This window comes from Rana temporaria, chromosome 11 (assembly GCF_905171775.1).
Source record: "Rana temporaria chromosome 11, aRanTem1.1, whole genome shotgun sequence".
Taxonomy (NCBI): domain Eukaryota; kingdom Metazoa; phylum Chordata; class Amphibia; order Anura; family Ranidae; genus Rana; species Rana temporaria.
The window spans coordinates 120,750,201-120,773,054 of record NC_053499.1 but is presented as its reverse complement, the minus strand read 5'-3'; the positions used below and the strand labels follow the sequence as shown (position 1 = coordinate 120,773,054).

Sequence of the window (22,854 nt, the reverse complement as noted above, 5' to 3'; positions counted from 1 at the left end):
ATGTATAGAAGTCAATGCAGGTCGCCCCGAGTCGCCCCCGAAGTCGTACAGGACCCATTTTCTGAGTCGGAGCAACTTGCGTCGCTCCTATTAGAACGGTTCCATTGCATTGAATGGGACACGACACGTCAGGCGGCTGAGCCGCCTGTCGTGTCGCCCCAGTGTGAACCAGGTCTTACTCTGATATTTGCAATGTTAGACTGGGCCCTGTGTGGTTGTTGCAATTTTAAATAACAATAATGTTGTTATTATGGCGGCACATATTTGTGTTGATATTTTTTAAATAAGTCCAATAAAAGTTACAATTTACAATAGCAAACTGTATAGGGCAGTGGTTCTTAACCTGGGTTCGATCGAACTCCAGGGGTTCGGTGAGTGAGTCTCAAGGGTTTGGCGGAGGTCACACAGGGCCGTGGCGGACGGGTGCCCTGGGCGATACCATTTCGTATAGGAGGGGGGGGCGCAGCCGCAGATGAAGCTCTGCCACGGTCGCAGCCGCCAGCGGCACTGTACAAGTTGTGTGCCGAGTGCACTCCTGCATCCGGGACTGTCCGCTCCTGGCTCCCTTTCCTGTCCTGTCTGCTGCAGCCTGTTTACTCCCCCTATGAAGGAGTCTCTTGGTCCCTTCCAGCGGCGTGACGTCACTCCACTCACGGCCGGAAGGGGGGGACTCGGAGCGCTGCGCAGAGAGCTGTGTGTCGGCGCTGTCTGTGACGAGCTAAAGAGGCAAGGACTAGTCTCGAGGAGCCTGCCTGACTAGTGGAATTTTAACCTAGCAGACAGTGTGCTAAAAAAAGACTACTGAACTTGTTTAAAAGTAAGTAGAACCTGTTAAGAGCATATAATTAAATGGCTGGATTGGGGGGGAGGGGAGGAGGCTGACTGAGGTGAGGTGACCAGCACTTTAATATAAAATGGCAGATGAAAAAAAAAATTGTGTTATTTTAAATGAGCCTTCTCCGACTAGCAAAAAAAAATATATATATATATATATATATATATATATATATATATATATATATATATATATATATATATATATATATATATATATATATATATACACACACATCAGCCTCACTGTGCCCATCACACGCAGCCTCTGTGCCCATCACACGCAGCCTCTGTGCCCATCACACGCAGCCTGTGTGCTGCCAGTTTGCCCCATCAATTGCCGCCAGTGTGCTGCAAAAAAAAAAGAAACAGCATACTGTACATGACATGAGAGTGGCACTTGCCAAGGTAAAGCTGCGCATTTCTGAACTGGTCTCTGAAAGACAACAGCAGAAGTCACACTGATTTGCAGTAAATATTTATTATTATGTTTTTGTTTTTGTGTGAAAATCATGTTTTAATCATGGTTTTGTTCATTTTGTGCACCTATGTATAAATATATACCTATGTTTTGAATTTGAAAAAATCATATTTTATTTTTCCAATTAAGAAGGGTTCGTGATTGCGCATTTGAAACTGGTGGGGTTCAGTACCTCCAAGGTTAAGAACTACTGGTATAGGGTGACTTTATACCTACTTTCTTCGGGATAATTTTTTTTCCCTCTTTTTTGTGCCAGTTCTAAAATGATTGCTCTCGCTCTGACATTTGTGGCGATTCCTCACACATGTGGTGTGATCACCATTTACATATGTGTGCAGAATTTAAACATGTATTCACATTTGTGTGTGAGCACAGAGGGCATTTTTAATGTTATCATTTTAATTAAAAAAAAAAAAAAAAAATGGTCTCTTTAATTTCAATTTTATCACCATAACAAGCCTTGTGATAGCTTGGGAAGTTACAGATACTATTTACTGTGAGATCTGGGGTCTATTAGATCTCTCCTCTGCCCTCAAAAGCATCTGATCAAATAGATTGCTTCGATCAGATGCTTTACAAGCAGATAACGGCTTGTAAACAACCATCCAAAACCAGAAGCGACAAAAACCTGGACGCTCCTGGTTTCACACACCATGGAGATGATCAGGAAACAGAAGTTCCTCCACCTCTTTGGCTGGCCGACCTGACTGCTCACAACTTTCTCCATCTCTATGGTGTGCTGACCTGACAGCTCACACCAGTCCTGGGCTCTCCGGAAGGCACAGGAAAGGCGGCAGGCCCCTGTAAAAAGTAATCTGATGAATTAAAGGGGTTGTAAAAGGTTTGTTTTATAATTTTTTAAATAGGTACCTTTAAGCTAGTGCATTGTTGGTTCACTTACCTTTTCCTTCGATTCCCCCTTTAAATGTTTTTTTTCCCCTTTGAATTTCTCACTTCCTGTTCCTCCTCAGTAAGCTTGCCCCCACCGTCCGAGCCTTTCTGGCTGGGGGTTAGTCAGCTAGAACAGCTTACTGAGGAGGAACAGGAAGTGAGAAATTCAGACAAAGAAAAAAAAATGAAAAAGGAAAAGGTAAGTGAACCAACAATGCACTAGCTTTAAGGAACCCATTTAGAAAATAAAAAACTAACCTTTACAACCCCTTTAAAATGTCTGGCTTTATGTGCTGTGGGAACTGTTGGGGGTGGTGATGTGATTGACTTTTTATGCTATAGTGGATGTTCGAGATATACTCCTTGCTGGTATATGGGCGGGATTTCCTGCGCACTTAGGGACGTTCTGAATATGTACTTTGTATTATTGTGTTCTGTAAACTGATTGAGATGTAATGCTGAATTGTCTAATAAAAAGCTTTTTCTGTTTAGAAAAAAAAAATGTCTGGCAAAAAAAAGGGGGGGGGGGGGGACACCAAGTCCATGGCTGCAGCTGGTGCCACGATACCAGTTGGTAGAGCCACTAAAACCAAAGGACATATAGGCACGTCCATTTGCCAGAAGTGGTTAAATTGTTATGGGCAACAAGAAAACGAAAAAACATTTTCTCTGGAGTTGGTAGATAAACTAATCACTTTTTGACTGCCTTCACTACTGTATCATGATCAATACAGGCATACCCCACTTCAATGGGGGTTTATTTACTAAAGCTGGAAAGTGCAAACTCAGGCTCACTTCTGCATAAAAACCAATGAGCTGCCATGTTTTATTACTAAAGCTTAATTGAACAAGCTGGGGTTAGAAGCTCATTGGTTTCTATGCAGAAGTGAGACTGATTTTGTGCTTTCTAGCTTTAGTGTACTTAAAAGTGGGGTATGCCTGTATTATATAAACAAGCCTCAGCTTGTCTTTGGTTACTTTCTCATATTTCTATGACACTGAGCAGCTGAAATAGATGAAAGCTTTGGAGATGAAGTCAGGTGAAATACACAGGAGACCCGAGACACCGAATCGGTTGCTAAAACAACTACAGTACAAGTCATATGTTTCTTCTGAGAGAACCCATGGGTTGTCTGCAACCTATGGAAATCGCCTAGGAATAATATTAACGTGAACACGGAAAGCAGCATAATAACCTAGGTCTTCAACTCATGATTTTTTCTCCCAATTCTAAGCAGCTTTAGCACATTGCCATTAACAGACTTCCCTACAAGTACTAATTATTTCTAATGAAAGAACCTGGGAAAATACATAACTGCTTTATGAATCACTTGGATTTTGTATTATTTAAATAGTGGCATGAATGTTACAGGTGTGGATCAGGCAGAACCAGTCAGATTGGAGTGCATTGGACTGACTCAGCAGCTAAGGTTTATCTGTATAAGTAGGCTGTGTTATATAAAGGGCTTTATGGAAATATAAGAGACACATCGGCTTATACACACGAGGAACGGCACGCTGCCATTGTTTAATCACAAGATCCAACCAATGGCACCTTCTTGTCACAAAGGCAATGGTAGTATGGGCAGCATTGACACACAACTGAACATCACATTGAAATTCTTTCACAGCTAAACACACTTAGACCCCTTTCACACTGGGGTGTTTTCAGGCGCTTTAGTGTTTAAAAAAAAGCACCGGAAAGAAGCTGCATCTGTAATCCCAATGTGAAAGCCTGAGTGCTTTCCCACTAAAGCGCCTGAAAAATGCCCCAGTGTGAAAGAGTCTTTAGAGTTAAAAAAAGCGCCTGTAAACCACCTGAAAGAAGCTGCATCTGCAATTCCAATGTGAGCCTGAGTGCTTTCACACTTAGGCGCTGTGCTGGCAGGGCGACAAAAAAAGTCCTGCAAGCAGCTTCTTTGTAGCGCTTTAGTGCATACACCACTCCTAAAGCCCCCTTCCCATTGAGGGAGCTGTTATTAATGCCAAAGCGCCTGAAAAACGCCCCAGTGTGAAAGGGGTCTTATACTCCATTTGCTTTTCATGCTGACAATAGTCAGCCCCATGAGGTCTCATACTCTCACAGAAGGCAATGGACTGCCAATGTAGCATAAAAGACAAAATTCACATGAATGTCACCGCATCACAGTACACAAAATGTAAGAAATGCAGTAAAACACACTAGAATGCACATCTTCCTATTATAGCTGTAGCCAAATAAATCATTTCTTTCTTCAGACCAGAAGACTTGGATCTAAACAGACTTTAATTATGGTGGTGTTTATTTCAAACATTGACTTTGTGATCGGATAGCACCAAGCTTTTTTTGCTGGTGACTTTTCATGATAATTTGAATACACCGCCTGAATTTGCCAACAAATGGAAGAATAAAAATATATTCGTATCTGCTACATTTCATGTTTTGCATTTTCCCTGAATGGCTAAATTCAGTAGTGCAATAAAATTGGAATATGTCCATTTCAAAGCAAGTGTTTTACTTGCAGAGGTGGTGTTGGATGTGCAAGATTAACCCTATATGTTGTGTGCGTTGGTGTGCCCCAACATATCTAATCAACACATCCATGTTTCAGTGCACTGTAACCCATTACTGTACTGTGCATGTGCTGCATGGTGGTGCTAAAAACAAAGTATGTCCAAGTTTTATGCTCATTCCGGTGTGTTGAAAACCCAATGCGCATTAACATGCAAATCCTGCTTTAATATATTAAAATAAAAAAACAAGTCAATAAATAAGTGTGTGTCACTTTGAATAAATATGTTGGCTCCATCCAGTATCCATAGACCATAGCTGCCTCCTGACTCCAGGAGCCCAGAGCAGTCTTATACCAATTTCAAACTTACAGAAAGTCAAGCATAGCCACAGCAGAAGCAGTGAACCATCGCATTCTACAGGGCAATGTGTATACTTCCAAAATGGTTTCCTAGACACTTGCTATTCGTAATGCTGCCCCTCTTTGGAACCATTACACACTTGGCAACAGTGGAGTTCCTGCAACGCTGCAGAGGCGCTTCAAAGGCAACGCTTAGGGATGTATGTTTTATTTTTTTATGCATCATACCTACCTAGATAGATGCAGCATTGGTCCGATGCTGCATCTGTCCCTGGCGCCTCCAACACTGCTTGCTAAGAGGCTGAGTCAGGTGCCGGTCCAGGGATCTGGGTGGATCCCGACTCTATAGTCGTGATGATCCCTGAGCCTGGACAGACCGACATCAGCAGAGAGCAGATTTCAGCCCACTCTCTGCTGAAAATGGGTCACAAGAGTACAGATCTAAGGCCCCTTTCACACGGGGCGGATCAGTAATGATCCGCCCCGTGAACCTCCGCTTGCTCACCCGGGATCGCTCCGTTGATCCCCACTGAGCCGGCGGATGACAGGGCGGTCCCCGCACACTGTGCAGGGACCGCCCTGTCTTTTCTCCGCTCTCCCCTATGGGGGGGGATCGGATGAACACAGACCGTCTGTCCGTGTTCACCTGATCCGGTCCACCAGACGGATGGAAAAGTAGGTTTTTCCTCCGTCACACTTTGGCGGATCGGAGCGGGTCGGATGTCAGCGGCATGTCACCGCTGACATCCGTTGCTCCATAGAGGAGCACGGAGCGCCCGTTCAGGTCCGCCTAAAAAACTGGCAGGCGGACCTGAACGGAGTGAAAGAGCCCTAACTGCACTCCTGTGGTACACAAGAGAAGTACAGCCAAAAAGCTTTGGCTGTACTTCTCCTTTAATTTTTTTAAAGGAATTTGATCTGGAACATTGCTCTAAGGCACAGGTGTCGAACACAAGGCCCGCGGGCCGAATTCGGCCCTCCAGACCATTTCATGTGCCCCTCGCACCTTTCCTGCAGCTGCAGGAGAGCTCCAGCCCTCTTCTGGTCCTACTCTGGTCCCTAACTTTCTGCTTTCAAGCAATGCATCCAGCTTCTTCCCAGCAGCAGCATAAGGAAAGGGGGATGCACTGTGTTGTAAGGGAGAGTGGGGGACTCAACTTCTGATGGTGGGGTGGCTCTTGACATCTAATGTAAGGGGAGGGGATGCGCTGGACACCTAATCTTACAGATACAACTGGCCCTTTTGAGGGCAATCATAAGGCTGATGCGGCCCACAATGAAATTGAGTTTGACACCCCTGCTCTAAGGCATATCTAAACCTTCGTTTTACCACCCCCCCCCCCAGCTGCTTCATAGCTAACCTCTTTCCGCCTGCATATATACATCCTCAAATGGGATCGGTATTCTCGGTCATCACTACAGCAATGATTGAGATATTCTTTAGAGCCGATGATTTCCTACAAAGTAAAAGTGATCCAAGTGGCTATACAGCAGCACAATCGCTTTTACAGGTGGCCCAAGGGGGGTCACCTCCCCACACGCCACCACTTTTACCAGGCTCTTCTGCACCACTGGGAAGCCCAGTAACGATGCATTCGATTTCCTAGACCAAGAGAGAGGAACTTCCATTATTCCTCCCACTCAGACATCAGAAACCAGAAGGAACAAGGATTTTGTTCTCGGTTTGATCAAAGATCTGAGGTCTAACCAATATTTCCATAAAGAGGACCTGTCACCCCTTGTGATAGCAATAAAGTTCAATAAAAAAAAAAAAATTCAAGGTACAGTGTCAAAAAGTTACAGTGCCCCGCCCCACAATCTTTCGGTATGAAATGAAAAACCGAAAAGATTCATTTAAAAATTGAATTGACACATTTATAATAGGATTAGAACTGTCAGGGAAGGCAAAATATAAAATTATAGTTCAGCTTTCAACCTTCACTCCAAAAATTAAACAAAATATAATTTCCCCTCCTGTCAATATTAGGCTCTTGGGAACACTCCCCCAGCAGAATGCAAGAGTTGAAGTGCGTGTAAAGCCTTTAGAAGGTTCCTTTTCCTGACATGACACCACTTCCGGTTTACCCGGCTGTCAACGGTACCATTTATAAAAGAAAAAAAATAAATAAAAATCTAACGCATTCAAAGACAAAGATCTTGGTGTTTTGAATGCTTTCCAGAGGAGGGATTTGGGGTCTTATAGACCCCAGATCTCTTCATAAAGAGTACCTATCACATGTCTATTGCTGTCAGAAGGATGTTTATATTCCTTGCAACATCAATAAAAGTGAACAAAAAATGCAAGTTAAAGCAACAGTGCAAAAAAATTCTGCGAAATTCATGTGTGTCGGTCCCGCACACTTTCGAACATCCCACATATGTGAGCCATCACCGCGAACATCAGATCATGGGCAGTAATTCTAGCAAGTTTTTAAAGCATCACCTATGGATAGTAAAATTAAAGTAAGTTTGTCGCTGCTGCACAGGCGTGCACAATTTTAAAGCGTAACACAGTTCTACTGCAGCAGGTTGGCTCTCCTGGGCGAATCAACGTCGGACACTTTAAAACCACTAGGGAACTTCCATTATTCCACCGGAGCCAATGCGTGTGGCCGCGATGTCCGCCTGCCACCCGCAATCGCTTGAGAGAGAACGGGGATCTGTCAATGTAAACAGACAGATCCCCGTTCTGTCAGGGGAGGAAACAGATGTGCTTTTCCTAGTCATTAGGAACAGCGATCTGTCTCCTCCAGTCACTACACCCCCCCCCCCACAGTTAGAAACACCTCCCTAGGGAACACTTAACCCCTTGATCGCCCCCTAGTATTAACCCCTTGCCTGCCAGTGACATTTATACAGTAATCGATGGCTATTTTAAGCACTGATCGCTGCATAAATGTTACTGGTGTCAAAAGTATCCGATCTGTCCGCCGCATTATCACAGTTTCGCTAAAATAAAAAAAACTTCATCGCCGCCATTACTAGTAAGAAGAAGAAAAAAAAAAGAGATTTTTAATACAGCTTACCTGTAAAATCTTTTTCTTGGAGTACATCACGGGACACAGAGCGGCATTCATTACTATATGGGTTATATGGAGTACCTTCAGGTGTAGACACTGGCAATCTCAAACAGGAAATGCCCCTCCCTATATAACCCCCTCCCATAGGAGGAGTACCTCAGTTTTGTAGCAAGCAGTATGCCTCCCAAAATGGTCCTCAAAAAAGAGGGGTGGGAGCTCTGTGTCCCGTGATGTACTCCAAGAAAAAGATTTTACAGGTAAGCTGTATTAAAAATCTCTTTTTCTTTATCGTACATCACGGGACACAGAGCGGCATTCATTACTATATGGGATGTCCCAAAGCAATGCTTACAATGAGGGGAGGGAGAACATCTCCAAGACAAAAGGATTTAATTTAGAGATATACTCAAATCATAATAAATCCAACTTAGTTGAGAAAAATAATTTTAAATTTTAAATTTAACTCAAAAAAGAGGAGCCCCCGGAATCCGAGGGTCTCAAACTGCAGCCTGCAGCACTGCCTGCCCGAAGGCAGTATCAGTATTCCTTCTTACGTCCAACTTGTAGAATTTTGTAAACGTGTGGACAGAAGACCAGGTTGCCGCCTTGCAAACTTGAGCCATAGAGATCTGGTGGTGTGCTGCCCAGGAGGCGCCCATGGCTCTAGTAGAATGAGCCTTTAATGATACTGGAGGAGGCAACCCTTTCAAGCCGTAGGCCTGAGTGATTAATTGCTTAATCCACCTAGAAATGGTGGACTTTGCAGCTGCCTGCCCCTTCTTGGGCCCATCCGGTAGAATGAACAGCACATCTGTTTTCCGGATCTTCTTTGTAGCTTTAAGATAGGCCTTCATGGCCCTGACAATATCCAAGGTATGCAGCAACCCTTCCTTTCTGGAAGTAGGTTTAGGGAAGAAGGATGGTAATACCAAATCCTGGTTCAAATGAAAACTGGATATGACCTTCGGTAGGAAGGAAGGATGAGGGCGGAGAACGACCCTGTCCTTATGAAAAATAAGATATGGTTCCTTACAGGATAAGGCCGCTAGCTCCGAAACTCTTCTTGCGGAAACTATGGCAACCAAAAATACTAACTTCCTTGTCAGTAGAACCAAAGGAATTTCAGCCAACGGCTCAAACGGTTGTTTCTGTAAACTTGACAGAACAAGATTTAAATCCCACGGACAAAGCGGGGATTTAACTGGAGGTCTAATACGTAAGACCCCTTGAAGGAAGGTCTTAACCAGCGAGTGGGTGGCCAGCGGCCGCTGAAACCACACTGACAGAGCAGAAATCTGTCCTTTGATTGTGCTTAATGCCAATCCTTTATCCACTCCTAGCTGGAGAAAACTTAATACTCTATCGATGGTAAATTTGCGAGAAAAGCCATCGCTTGGACTCACACCAGCCTACATAGGCCTTCCAGACCCTGTAATAAATCACCCTAGAGACCGGTTTCCTGGCTCTGATTAGGGTAGAGACTACTTTCTGAGACAGACCTCTACCCCTGAGAATCAGGGATTCAGCTTCCAGGCCGTCAAATTTAGATGCCGTAAGGCAGGGTGGAGGATCGGACCTTGCGATAGCAGGTCTGGCCGTAGAGGAAGAGTCCAAGGGTCTCCCACTACCATCTTTAGGATGAGTGAGTACCATGCCCTTCTGGGCCATGCTGGAGCTACCAGGATGACTGGTATGTGTTCCACCCGGATCCTGCGCAGCAGGCGGGGTAGTAACTGGAGCGGGGGAAACGCATAAAGAAGTTTGAACTGATGCCAAGGGCAAACCAACGCATCGGTTCCGCAGGCCATCGGATCCCTTGAGCGGGATATGAACCTGTCTAGTTTCTTGTTGAGTCTCGATGCCATGATATCCACGTCCGGCACTCCCCATCTTTGGCAGAGTGCTTGAAAGACTTGTGGATGCAGAGACCATTCCCCCGGCCATAGAGTCTGGCGGCTTAAGAAGTCCGCCTGAAAGTTGTCCACTCCTGGAATGAATATTGCCGATATGCAGGGCACATGCGCCTCTGCCCATAGGAGAATCAAGCTCACCTCTCTCTGAGCGGCTTGACTCCTGGTTCCCCCTTGGTGATTTATGTATGCCACGGCCGTGGCATTGTCTGATTGAATTCTCACCGGGAACCCCTGCAATTTTGACGTCCAAGCCCTGAGGGCTAGTCGAGCAGCTCTGAGCTCCAAGATGTTGATGGGCAACTGCTTCTCTGGCTTTGCCCAAGTACCTTGGCGAGTGCAACCATCCAAAATTGCTCCCCAGCCCGTCAGGCTGGCGTCTGTGGTCACTATCTTCCAAGCCACTGGGCTGAAAGACTTCCCCTTCAGTAGATTCTGAGGGTCTAACCACCAACACAGACTTTGTCGGACTCTTGATAAGAGCGGCAACGGGATATCCAAGGCCTGTGGCCTTCTGCTCCATGCTGACAGGATGGCTGCCTGTAGGATGCGAGTGTGGCTCTGGGCGTATGGTACCGCCTCGAACGTGGCCACCATCTTGCCTAGTAACCTCATACATAGGCGAATAGTCGGTTCTTTCTTGCTTAGAACCAGTAGGATTAATTCCTTGATGGCTTTTACCTTCCTCAGAGGTAGGAACACTCCTTGTTGTTCTGTGTCTAATCTCATGCCGAGATATTCCAACTGCCTTGTGGGCAGGAAAGCTGACTTTTCTCGATTTAGGACCCAGCCGAACCTCTCGAGGTATTGGACCGTGAGGGCCACTGCTCGCTCCAAGCCGGGAGACGAGTGGTCTATGACTAGGAGGTCGTCCAGGTATGCTAGGATCGTGACCCCTTGGATCCTTAGCTTGGCTAGGATCGGAGCTAGGACCTTCGTGAACACCCGGGGGGCCGTAGCCAACCCGAAGGGAAGCGCCACGAATTGGAAGTGACGCGAAGCCACCATGAAGCGTAGATATCTTTGATGTGGCTGATAAATTGGAACATGAAGGTAGGCATCCTTTATGTCTATGGACGCCATGAAGTCGTCCTTCTGGAGTGTGGCAGCTGCTGAACGCACGGATTCCATCCGAAATGAGCGGATCTTTAGATATGCATTTACCATCTTTAGGTCCAAAATTGGCCTGACATCTCCATTGGGGATGGTGAATAGGTTGGAGTAGAAACCCAGCCCCTGTTCCAGGACTGGCCGGAATCCGAGGCGGATCGTTTGGAATCCTCGACTCCTGGAAATGAGGAGGAGGAAACCTTAGGAAATCTAATTTGTAGCCTGTGGCCACGGAAGACCGTACCCACTCGTCGGGAATGCTGGCTTCCCAAATCTCTGAAAAGAGTCGCAGCCTTCCCCCCACCTTCGTGGGTGGGGGCGCCCCTTCATAAGGTTGGCTTGGGGGCTGGTTTTGCTGGTTTGCGAAACCACTGCCTTTTGCCTGTAACAGCCTGTCCTTGTGATTTGCTGTTGAAGCCGAAGTTTGCTTTTGCAGGAGGCCGTCGATACTGCTTGGCATTAGAGGGCCCCTGCCCAGGGGAATACTGTCGTTTAAACGCAGGCCCCTGAACCTTCTTCTTAGTTGGCAAGAGAGTACTCTTGCCGTTTGAAATGGTCTGAATGTATTTATCTAGGTCTTCTCCGAAGAGTCGTCCTCCATGGAAGGGGAACCCTACCAGGAGCTTCTTGCATGGGGGCTCAGCCTCCCAGCTTTTTAACCATAAGAGTCTTCTCATATGGATAAGGGATAACGATAAACGTGACGCTTGCTGGATAGAATCCTTGATTGCGTCTACCGTAAAACATATGGCCTTAGGGACATCCGAAAATTCTTCTGCCTGCTGGGCAGGAATAAGTTTAAGCATCTGCTTAAATTGATCCGATAATGCTTGAGCGACCCCAATCGCAGCCACAGCTGGCTGTACTACTGCCCCTGCAGTAGTGAAGGAGTTCTTAAGTAGTGCTTCCAAGCGCTTATCAACTGGATCCTTGAACACCTGTATGTTTTCTACAGGGCATGTTAACGATTTGTTAACACATGAGATGGCTGCGTCCACTGCAGGAGTAGCCCATCTTTTGGAAAATTTTTCTTCCATAGGATATAGGACAGAGAACTTCTTAGGTGGTAAGAAGATCTTATCTGGCTTGTTCCAATCTTGGAACAAAACTCCCTCTAATAGAGGATGGATCGGAAACACAGCATTGCTTTGAGGCGCCCTCAGTGAGCCCAAAGCTGAAACCGTCGATACCTGGAGATCTGGTACTGGCAAGTTGAATGCCCTATGGACCAAGTCCGACAATCCTTGAATCCACCAGCTCTCCCTCAGGGAGACTGCCCCAGACTCCTCTGTATCCGGATCTTCGATCCCTGAACCTACTTGGTCCTTGTCCAAGAGGTCGTCCAATTCCCCTGAGGAAAGGACCTCCTCTTCTGAGGGTCCGCGCTCGGGCGACGGAGATCTATTCCGCTTACTGCCCCGCATAGCTGCGGCTATCATTTTACCCATGCTTTTCTGCATCTCTTTTAAAGAGGTGAGTAATACCTCCTCCGTGACCATCTTAGGGTTGGACTGACCCGCGTCAGCTCCAGCCCCAGATCCCGATGGCCCCAAGGCTCCCTGTGGGGAAAGCAGCGGCATAGCATTGTCCGAGACCTCAGACTCTCTGGGGGAATCCCCACCTCTTGTACCCTTGTTTTTTGATGCCATGGTACAATACCGAGGTACACCTGCTACTTATTGGTACCTGGGACTTATAAATAGTTAAATGCCCAAACACCTGTTTGGGGGATAAAAAATGCTTCCTCTCCCCTAGATGACACTTTTTTTTTTTTTTTTTTTTTTTTTTCAAATCTAGGAAAGAAAAAACATTCTGTCCCCCTGAGTAGTATTGCAAGAAAAACTATGAGATGGAAAAGAAACAGCCTATTTCTAGGCTTGAAAACAGTCTTTCTGAAGACTGCAATATTCTTTCTGGCCACTGTGTGTCCTCGGCGCCCCGTGCTTGCCGTTCTGGTCTTTCCTCCTCAGTTCCAAAGTATTGAATGAGCTATATGGAACAAACAAGGAAGGGCCGCCCCTTCCTTAAGCCACTGACCCGCCCTTCCCCCCCAGCAATCTCAAACAGGAAATGCCCCTCCCGACAGGGGGGGGGGGGGGTGGGGTTGGGAGGAAGGGACCTCTCTGCTCCAGAGGTCGGCGTTTTGCCTGCTTTGCAGGCCGTGAGGAGGAAGACTGAATGGAGCATCGCCTGGAGGCTTGCAGGTAAGCACAGCTCTCTGACACACACATATACTTTTATATCACACAGGCCCCACTCAATGCTTTTCCAACACTACAAGGGAGGTCACATCTTATGGGGAATAATACATATAGAGCCATCCTATCTTTATGATATGTGACTAGTTTGCCAGATGCAGTGCATAACTTTAGGCATGTCCCCTGTGACCCCCCAGAAAAAACCTGCTAAGAACCAAGTTCCGCAAGTTTTCCCCTCACTTACCTGCTCCATGCCGCAGGACTTTGCCAAGCAAGAGGCCCAATCTTCCCCCATCTCGGTGGGGATGTCTAGACCTTCAGGCCCTGGGTTCCTATGAAGGATCCACTGTCCTGGGCCCATATAGCACTCTGGCAACAGAAACATTAGGCACCCAAAGGTTTCTAAGTTCTGGGCCCAGGGTCCAGCTCTCTAAAAAGAAAAGCATTATGGGCTATACCCCAAGGGTTTGGGGTCCGGTTACTGACCACTTTAGCGCTGAGGCTTTTTTGGACAGAACCGGTTAGCTCACCTAATCCCAAGGATGTGGAGGCAAGCTAAACCATGACTAACACCTAAGACACTGGCGGAAAAACTGAGGTACTCCTCCTATGGGAGGGGGTTATATAGGGAGGGGCATTTCCTGTTTGAGATTGCCAGTGTCTACACCTGAAGGTACTCCATATAACCCATATAGTAATGAATGCCGCTCTGTGTCCCGTGATGTACGATAAAGAAAAGAGCCATACATCTAGATATTTTGTAGATGCTATAACATTTGCGCAAACTACTCAATATACGCATATTGAGATTTTTTCACCAAAAAATATGTAGAAGAATACATATTGGCCTAAACTGATCTGATGAAGATATACTTTATTTTTTGGGGGATATTTAATATAGCAAAACAATATTTTCAGTTAAAGCAACGCAGTGCCGTATCACAAAAAATAGACTGGTCATTAAGGGGGCAAATCCTTTCCGGTCCTTAAGTGGTTGAAGTAGAACTACGGGCAAAACCTTTTCTTTCCCGTTTGTATAGAGCAAGGGAGGGTTATAACCACTGTCAGGTTATTTTTCGCCATATCGGAAAAAAATAAATCGCGATTCTCATTTTAGCCAGAATCGTGCAGCGCTACCGTGCAATCACGTGATCCCTCTCCGCTCTTCTTTCCCGATCTACGAAGAGCATGAAAACAGGACATGCTATTAGAGCTTCACTATTCTAGATAAAATGAGAACCATGATTTTTTTTGTTTAGAATAAAGATCACAATTCTTGCGGAGTGACATCTTTCACATTATACAAAAAAAAATGGGCTAACTGTACCGTTTAGTTTTTTTTCTCTTCTCAATCCATTGAAGTGTATTTTTCCCCCAAAAAATGCATTTGAAAGACTGTTGCGCAAATATAGTGTGACATAAAATTTCTAGGGTCTCTGCTACAAAATTATATAAAACGTTTGGGGTTCCAAGTAACTTTCTAGTTAAAAATACAGATTTTAACTTGTAAGCAACAAGTTTCAGAAAAAGGTTTAGTCTTCAAGTGGTTACTCCAGGGTTTGACAAATTTGCTTGGAATCTAGGAGCCAGCTAAAGTTAGGAGCCAGAAAACGCGCCCCGTCCCGACGAGCTTGTGCGCAGAAGCGAACGCATACCTGAGTAGCGCACGCATATGTAAACGGTATTCAAACCACACATGTGAGGTATCGCCGCGATGGTTAGAGCGAGAGCAATAATTCTAGCTCTAGACCTCCTCTGTTACTCAAAACATGCAACCTGAAGAATTTTTTAAACGTCGCCTATGGAGATTTTAAAGGGTAAAAGTTTGTCGGCATTCCACGAGCGGACGCAATTTTGAAGCGTGACATGTTGGGTATCAATTTACTTAGCATAACATTATCTTTCACAATATAAAAAAAAAATTGGGATAACTTTACTGTTTTATTTTTTAATTAAAAAAAAAAAAAAAAGTGTATTTGGGGTGTGGCTCAGCATGCGATGAGGACGGCAGCACACTGAGGGAGCTCCGCTGACACACACAGCCGTACAAAGCTTTCCACCCGACCTACGGCACTCAGATGCCCGGAAAAAACGTTATAGCACCCCTCACCCTCGTACACGCCGCGGATCGGCTCTACACCCAGCGAGGAACATCTCAGAGCTTTTTAAAAAGCAAGCCTGTGTCCCAGAACGGCGGCCTAAAATCCAAGATGGTGCCGTCGCACCACGAGGAGGAGTTCAGTGAGGACTCCCAGTCGACTCCGGAGGACACAGGTAGGGGTAAGAAGAGATCTGATCTCCCCCTGACTTACGCTGACATGTCAGTGATCGCGGTGGACATCAAATCTACCTTCTCGGCAGCGATCACTGACCTGAAGACCAACCTGTTAGTGATGAATGAGAAGATGGCTTCTGCAGAAGCGGCGGGGAAGCAGAGGGACAAGGCCATCCACAAACTAGAAAATAACTCATTTGCACAGGCTCAACACCTCATAGAAATGAACAGACACATAAAGGATTTGGACAATAGAGGGAGAAGGTGCAATGTCCGTGTAAGAGGGATCCCAGAATCAGTGGGCCATGATCAGATTGCATCGGCGCTGCAGAGAGTCTTTAATAGCCTGCTAGAGAGACAAGAGGACATGGCCATAGACTTTGCGAGGGCACATAGAGCCCTGAGACCAAAAGGCCCTGACACAGCACCGCCCTGGGACATAATCTGCTGCTTTCAGAGCTTTGCTCTGAAAGATGAAATTATGCGTAAATCAAGGAGAAATTACCACATTGTGTTCAACGGGAAAAACAATGCTGTTCCAGGATTTCTCCCAAATAACTGAAAAATAGACGCGCACTACGTCCCCTGCTGGAGAAGTTAAGGGACAAAGATATAAGATACTCCTGGCATTTCCCGTTTGCGTTGGCAGTCTCTTTCAATGGCCAGCAACATGTCCTTCGCACACCTGCTGAACTGCCAGAATTTTGCTCTGCACTGGACCTGGGTCAGACAGATCTCCCTGACTGGTATGCCGAGTTTCTCCAACCAGCTTTGGACAAAAACCTCCTCAGGTCCCCTTATTCCACACCAGAGAACAACAAGCAAAGAAAGCAGAGTCGCGTGGGATGCTCCAAGATGGGGACGCCAAGTTGGGCCTGATGAAGAACTAGATGAGGACTAACCCCCTCATGATCTCCTATTTTCCGTTATTTACCACAAGATGCACTTAGACAATGATTACCTGCGTTCAATCTACGAATCTATTTGAGGACATGCACAGCTAATTTTCTTCTTCCACCACCCTGGGGCGATATGGCGGTTTCACCCACACAAGGTTTTTTCTTTTTTGTTATTTTCACTGCATGTTTGTGGCCTGACTGACTGAATACCTTTGCAGAGATGGCCCTCAGTTGGTAAATTTCACAATCGGATACTCAGCCCGCCCAACATTCAGATTTGGAAGTGGACGCAGACTTACCCTCATACTAGTGGTGTCTTTTTTTTGCACCTTCTTTCCTTCTACCGTCTTACCAATTTTTCTTTGGTACCGTTTTGTTTTTATTTTTTCTATTTTGTTTATTTATTTTTTTATTTATTATTGCAATTTTTCACTACCCAGGTCGGGTGTACATTATTGCCAGTCTGAGAGTCCATGTTAGTCACGTTAGTAGTACTGCTTACTCTGTTCTTTATGTGGACCTCAGACTCACAGTTTAGCGCTTTTCTATGTATGGCTGTGTGTACAACAGCCCTTTATTTCCCTAGACGTATTTTTCTTAGTTTCCATCCATATTTGGATTGTAACATAGGTGGACTGCCACCGTGTAGTCTGGTGCCTCCCTACAACCGCACAAAGTGACCCAGTGCTCCTGATTTAGGACATGGGGGATACTACTTACGAAGGAGGTGCTCACTCTTGGGTGGGCAGGCCCCGCTCAGGGGATGTACCTCTACTTTACATTATCCTCCTCTGTATTGTTATAGATCCTCCTTTCACCTGTATCTCACTTTCTGATCTAGTGTCTTGTCTCCCTACTCTTTTTCCCCCCCTTTTCCTTGGCCTCTCCCTTTTCTGTCACAGATCCCTGAACTGGGGGTAGGGGATTGATGAAAGACGTTTGGCATTATTTATTTCTTTTGTACCAATTTGCATCTGTCCGATTTCACTGTTGCAGATGACCCTCTGAGACATCTCCTCCTGTACCGCACCGATGGCTTACTCCTCGCTAGGACATGCACCGTCGGTGATTTCGCATAACATCAGGGGTCTGAACATCCCAGAACGACGCTCTACACTATTACGCAAACTTAAAAAGGGTAGGCCCCATTTTGTGTTCCTACAGGAGACACACTTTAGGACTCCACACACACCTAAACTGACTGACTCGTACTTAACAAAGGCCTTTCATGCCACCAACAATGACGCCAAGTCAAAGGGGGTTTTCATTTTGGTGAGTAAAGATGCACCTTTTCAGCTCATAGAACAAAAAAGCGACCCTGGTGGAAGATTCCTGTTTCTGAAAGGGAAATATGGGACTACCCCAGTGACGCTAGCAAAAGTATATTTCCCAAATAAAGCTCATGCCACGTTCTGTAGTCAACTTACCGCGGAACTCCAGGGGTTTTCCACTGGCTGCCTCATACTAGGTGGGGATTTCAACCTCCTGCTCACCCCCCTGACAGACACCTCAAAATGGCAGATCATGAATTACCTATTGAATACTCAAAAAAATAAAGTCTGCCCTCCAAACTTTACACCTTATTGACACTTCCTCAACCCAGAGGGACGTGACTTCACTCATTATTCTGTCCCCCACGCCAGATACGCCAGACTGGATTACATCTTTATTTCTCAGAGGAACCTATCCTCAGTGAAGGCAGCTCACATCAGGATCCAATCGATCTCGGACCACGCGCCTATTTCGCTAGGCTTAAATCTTTTGACCGCACCCCCTAAACAGCCGACATGGAGACTTAATGCGTCTCTTCTGACCGACCCAGATCTTCTGCCCTCTATCACCGCCTCCCTACAGGAATTCTTTAGCCATAACACCACTCCTGACGTAGACCCCCTTATGATTTGGGAGGCGCACAAGTGTACAATTAGGGGTGAACTGATCAGAACGGGCTCTAAACGCAAAAAAGATAGAGAGAAAGAAATTAGAAAATTGACAACACAAATTTACTCCTTAGAGTCTCTGCATAAACACTCGCTCTCAGTTCAATCAGCGGGGGACTTGTTAGAAGCTAGGAAGGAATTACGAGTCAGGCAATAAGTCAGGCAAGCTTTTAGCCAGAGCCTTAAAAGAACACACTTATGCCAACGACATTGCAGGAATTAGAAGGGCTAACGGAACGATAGATGTGACCACGGAAGCAATAGCTGCTCATTTTCATGAGTATTACACTAAGCTATATGACCTACCACCCCAACACAGACCCAAGGGTATGCTCGGGGGTAGGACGCAAATCATACAAGACTATCTGACCAAAAGTGGGCTTCCAAGCATGACGGATATCGACGCGACACTTCTTGAAACGCCAATAACCCCTGTGGAAATCGCTTAGGTGATTAAATTGCTGAAAAATGGCAAAAGTCCTGGCCCGGAGGGCTACACAGCCATTTATTACAAAACCTTTTCCGACATACTCACCAAGCCGTGAGCTGCTCGGCAAGTGGTTAAAGGAACAGAATTTTTATTTTATTTTTTTGGGGGGGGGGGTTCGATCTCTTTAACCACCTCAATACAGGGCACTTCCTGCCCAAGCCATTTTTCAGCGCTGTGACACTTTGAATGACAATTGCGCGGTTATGCAACACTGTAACCAAATACATTTTTATTTCTTGCGCTATAAAGAGGGACAAATTTGAAAAAACACAATATGTTTTACTTTTTGCTATAATAAATATCCATTTTTTTCCCCTCAGTTTAGGCCGATATGTATTCTTCTACATATTTTTGGTAAAAAATAAAATAAAAAATAAATAAAATCGCAATAAGCGTATATTGATTGGTTTGCACAAAAGTTATAGCGGCTACAAAATAAGAGATAGATTTATAGCGTTTTTCTAAAAAAAATGCTTTACTTGTAATGGCAGCGATCTGCGATTTTTATCGTGACTGCGATCTTGCGGTGGACACATTGGACACTTTTGGGACCATTCATATTTATACAGCGATCCTTGCTATAAAAATGCATTGATTACTGTATAAATATGACTGGCAGGGAAGGGGTTACACTAGGGGGCGATCAAGGGGTTAAATGTGTTCCGTAGTTTATTATTTTTGTGTTTCTACCTTTATCGATAGGGTCACCCTCTGTTGGGTCCCTGACCCGGTTGATTCTGTTATGTCTGTCCAAAAACTGACAATAAAAACTTATTGAACCTAAATGTGTTCCGTAGGGAGTGATTTTTACTGTGGGGGGAGGGGACTGACTGTTGGAGGTGACCGATCGGTGTCCCTATGCACAAGGGACACCCCATCGGTTTCCTCTCCCTGACAGGATGTGGATTGTGTGTTCACACACACAGATCCACGGTCCTGCTCTGTTACTGAGCAATCGCGGGTGCCTTGCGGACATCGTGGCCGCCGGGCACGCCCATCGGTTCCCCAGTGACGCAGCGGGCGCATGCCCCCCAGGAGCTCGGGAAGGCAAAGACGTCATATGACATCCGCTCAGAGCGAGAGCCTCATCGTCCTGCCATCATAAACTGCACACAAAAAAAAACTGGCAGGGGTTCTAATCCATCTGCACTTTATCCAAAACTAAAAAAAGTTTGTTATACTTTATTGGTTAAAAGTCAGCAACTACAAGTATTTGTAGCTGCTGATTTTTTTTTTTAACTTTCAGAAACAACCGGCGTCCCTCTTCAAAATAAAATACATTTTAGGGTTTATTACAGCTTTAAAACAGAACTAACCCCTCTTATCCTTACAGCCAAGAGAGCGGCCATCTTGGCTTCTTTCTATTGGATCTGCAGTTGCCATAGGGCTGCCCATGTGATCAGATAGGACCCCGGCCATTTGATGGCTGACATAAGAAGGCCAGTAACAGGTCTCATTGTCACAGCGAGTCCTGGATGGACCGGTTTGGTGAAAACGAAACGAAAAATTCATTGAGTTTTTTATACAAGTAGTAAAAGACGGAGGCAAGCTGGGATATGGAGTTTATTTTTATATATAATCATCAGAGGCGGGTTGTCTGGAGAGCAGGAAGAAAGGGCGAGCTTTCTATCATCTATAGCGGTGTGACCACACTACAAATCCCAGAAGGCCTCCAGCCCTATATACCGCCCCGCCCTACACACACATAATATATTACAAGACGTCCGGTGAGCTGAAGTCACCGACTCCAATCACCGCTGAGCTCCATCTCCGGTAATTCGTACTAAACAAATCACTCACCGATATAACTCCGGCCACCTTCCGCCATCTCTACCTCGATGGAATACGATCTCTACGTCACTTCCTGAAGGGAGAGCCCGCCCAAACCTTTCCACACAAATCACCGAGGCAACCATACGGCTTCCCGCCACCAGTGACGCACGGCCAAGGACAAGAGGCCGAACACTAGAGGGGAAGAGGCGGCTCACTGCATGTCCGCAATGGAGAGCTTGTGTGTCCTTTCCGGTGCTTAGAGTACGGGGATTTCTGTGGCCTTTTCTTGTTATTGGGGATTTTCCAATAAGCTGTCTAGCGTGGTCTCCTAAATGCGGGCACATTGTTGTCATGATTTTTATTGAGTGAAATTGTTTCCAGGCACTCCTTACATCCTCCTTCCAGAGTGCACCATTGGCGCCTCCGGGGTGCCCCTTAGTACTACTGTATGGATGTAAGGGGGCACTCTGGTGGTACTAACTTAGCCAGAGCCTCCTTACATCCTCTGGAGTGCCCCTTACATTCTCCTCCACAGTGCCCCCTTAGTACTACTGTTCATTCATGCTGAGGGATGTAAGGGGGCACTGTGGAAAAAAGGAAGGGGCACTCTGGAGCCACCCTGGAGGTTTTAATGGGACACCCTGAAGGATGTAAGAGACACTCCAGAAGCACTAAGATAGTGGGCCAGATTCTTGTAGTTTCTGCGGCGGCGTCGCGTAAGCCATTTACACTCCGCCGCCCCAACTTAAAGGAGCAAGTGCTGTATTCCCCAAACACTTGCTCCGTAGTTTGGGGCGGCGTAGTGTAATTGGCCCGGCGTATCCCCGCGTAATTCCAAGGGGGCGGCTTGTATTTAAATTAAGCGCGCCCCCGTGCCGTTCGAACTGCGCATGCGCCGGGCTTAAAATAGCCCAGTGCGCATGCTCCAGTTCTCGACGGAAAACGTCAATGACGCCGACGTGTGCGTCATTGACGTAAAGTCGTATTCAAGAACGACTTGGTCAAACGACGTACCCGACGGGAAAAGACAACGCGGACCCGACGCCATACTTAACATGGCATACGTGGGACTGGCGTAAGGTTACCCCTCATATAGCAGGGGTAACCTTACGTAAGCGACTGTTACGCGACGCGATTTCGTTCGGGAATCGGCGTATCAGGCTCATTTGCATAAACAAATGAGACCTGAACGTAAATGCCATCTAGCGGCCGGCGGCGAATTGCATTTAGGATCCGACAGTGTAAGTGACTTACACTAGTCGGATCCTAGCCTAAATCCGGCGTATCTTGTTTTGTGAATACAAAACAATGATACGCCGGCGGGAAATTCGATTTACGCCGGTGTATCAGTAGATACACCGGCGTAACTTGTTTGAGAATATGGCCCAGTGCTCTTTGCAGTGAAGTGCAGGGAGGAGGACTTCCAGGACTGAAGTATGGATACTTTGTGCTCCTCTGGGATCAGCCTGACAGCCTCTGCCAGTCCTGCTTCCTCGCACTGCCATCGCTGGTAACCAGACCCATCGCCTGCCACCCAAGCAGTAGAAGAAGTTGGGCAGGCTGACACACAGTAGGTTGGCTGGTCAGAGACTTGGGAGACACTGTCCTGACTTTCTGCTGCATGCCACCGGACACATGAGAAAGAAAGAAGTGCCGAGGTGGGTGGAGACAGCAGTCCAGAACTCGCTCCCAGCTTCACTTTCTGACAGTCTGTGACGTCACTGGTTGCTAGACGCCAGGCAAAGCTGGTCCTAGAAACCAATTCTGCAAATGTAGTCAATAGGGTGGCTGCACTGGCTGTGTCCAATATTTAATTCCAGGACACTGTATTGTCCCGCAATGAATTGACACGTGGGCACCCTAGTGCTACCGCACCGGCCATAGCAAACGAGGCTTTAAGCAATGACTCCAGACTTTTATCTGCTGGATCCCTAAACACTTGAACATTGTCAACTGGACAAGTAATTAAAGCTGCATGATTAATCATGGAGAGAATCGCGATCTCGATTCTCCTGCCCTCGATCTCCCAGCGGGATGACCCGAGATTCTTCTGTCACCGACGGTTCCACGTAACCAGCGTGGAACGCAAATGGCGGATAAAGGAACTGACGTCATCTATCGGAACTGAAGTCAGTTATCAGAGATGCAGTGTGATGCGTGGGCGGTACTACCACACTTCTT

The 22,854-nt window shown here is 46.2% G+C and overlaps 1 protein-coding gene across 2 annotated transcripts in view; it reads right to left on the bottom strand.

Moving 5' to 3' along the window:
• The window catches only part of NXF1 (nuclear RNA export factor 1), a 57,406-nt gene extending 36,610 nt beyond the window's left edge, over nt 1-20,796 (bottom strand). The window contains exon 1 of one of the 2 annotated variants that reach the window (XM_040328981.1): nt 20,701-20,796. In XM_040328981.1, coding sequence (XP_040184915.1) covers nt 20,701-20,728 — 28 coding nt within the window. In that variant the 5' untranslated portion in view covers nt 20,729-20,796. The remainder of the gene's footprint in view (nt 1-20,700) is intronic. The other variant, XM_040328980.1, reaches the window with a different exon arrangement.
• Nucleotides 20,797-22,854: the final 2,058 nt, after the last annotated feature.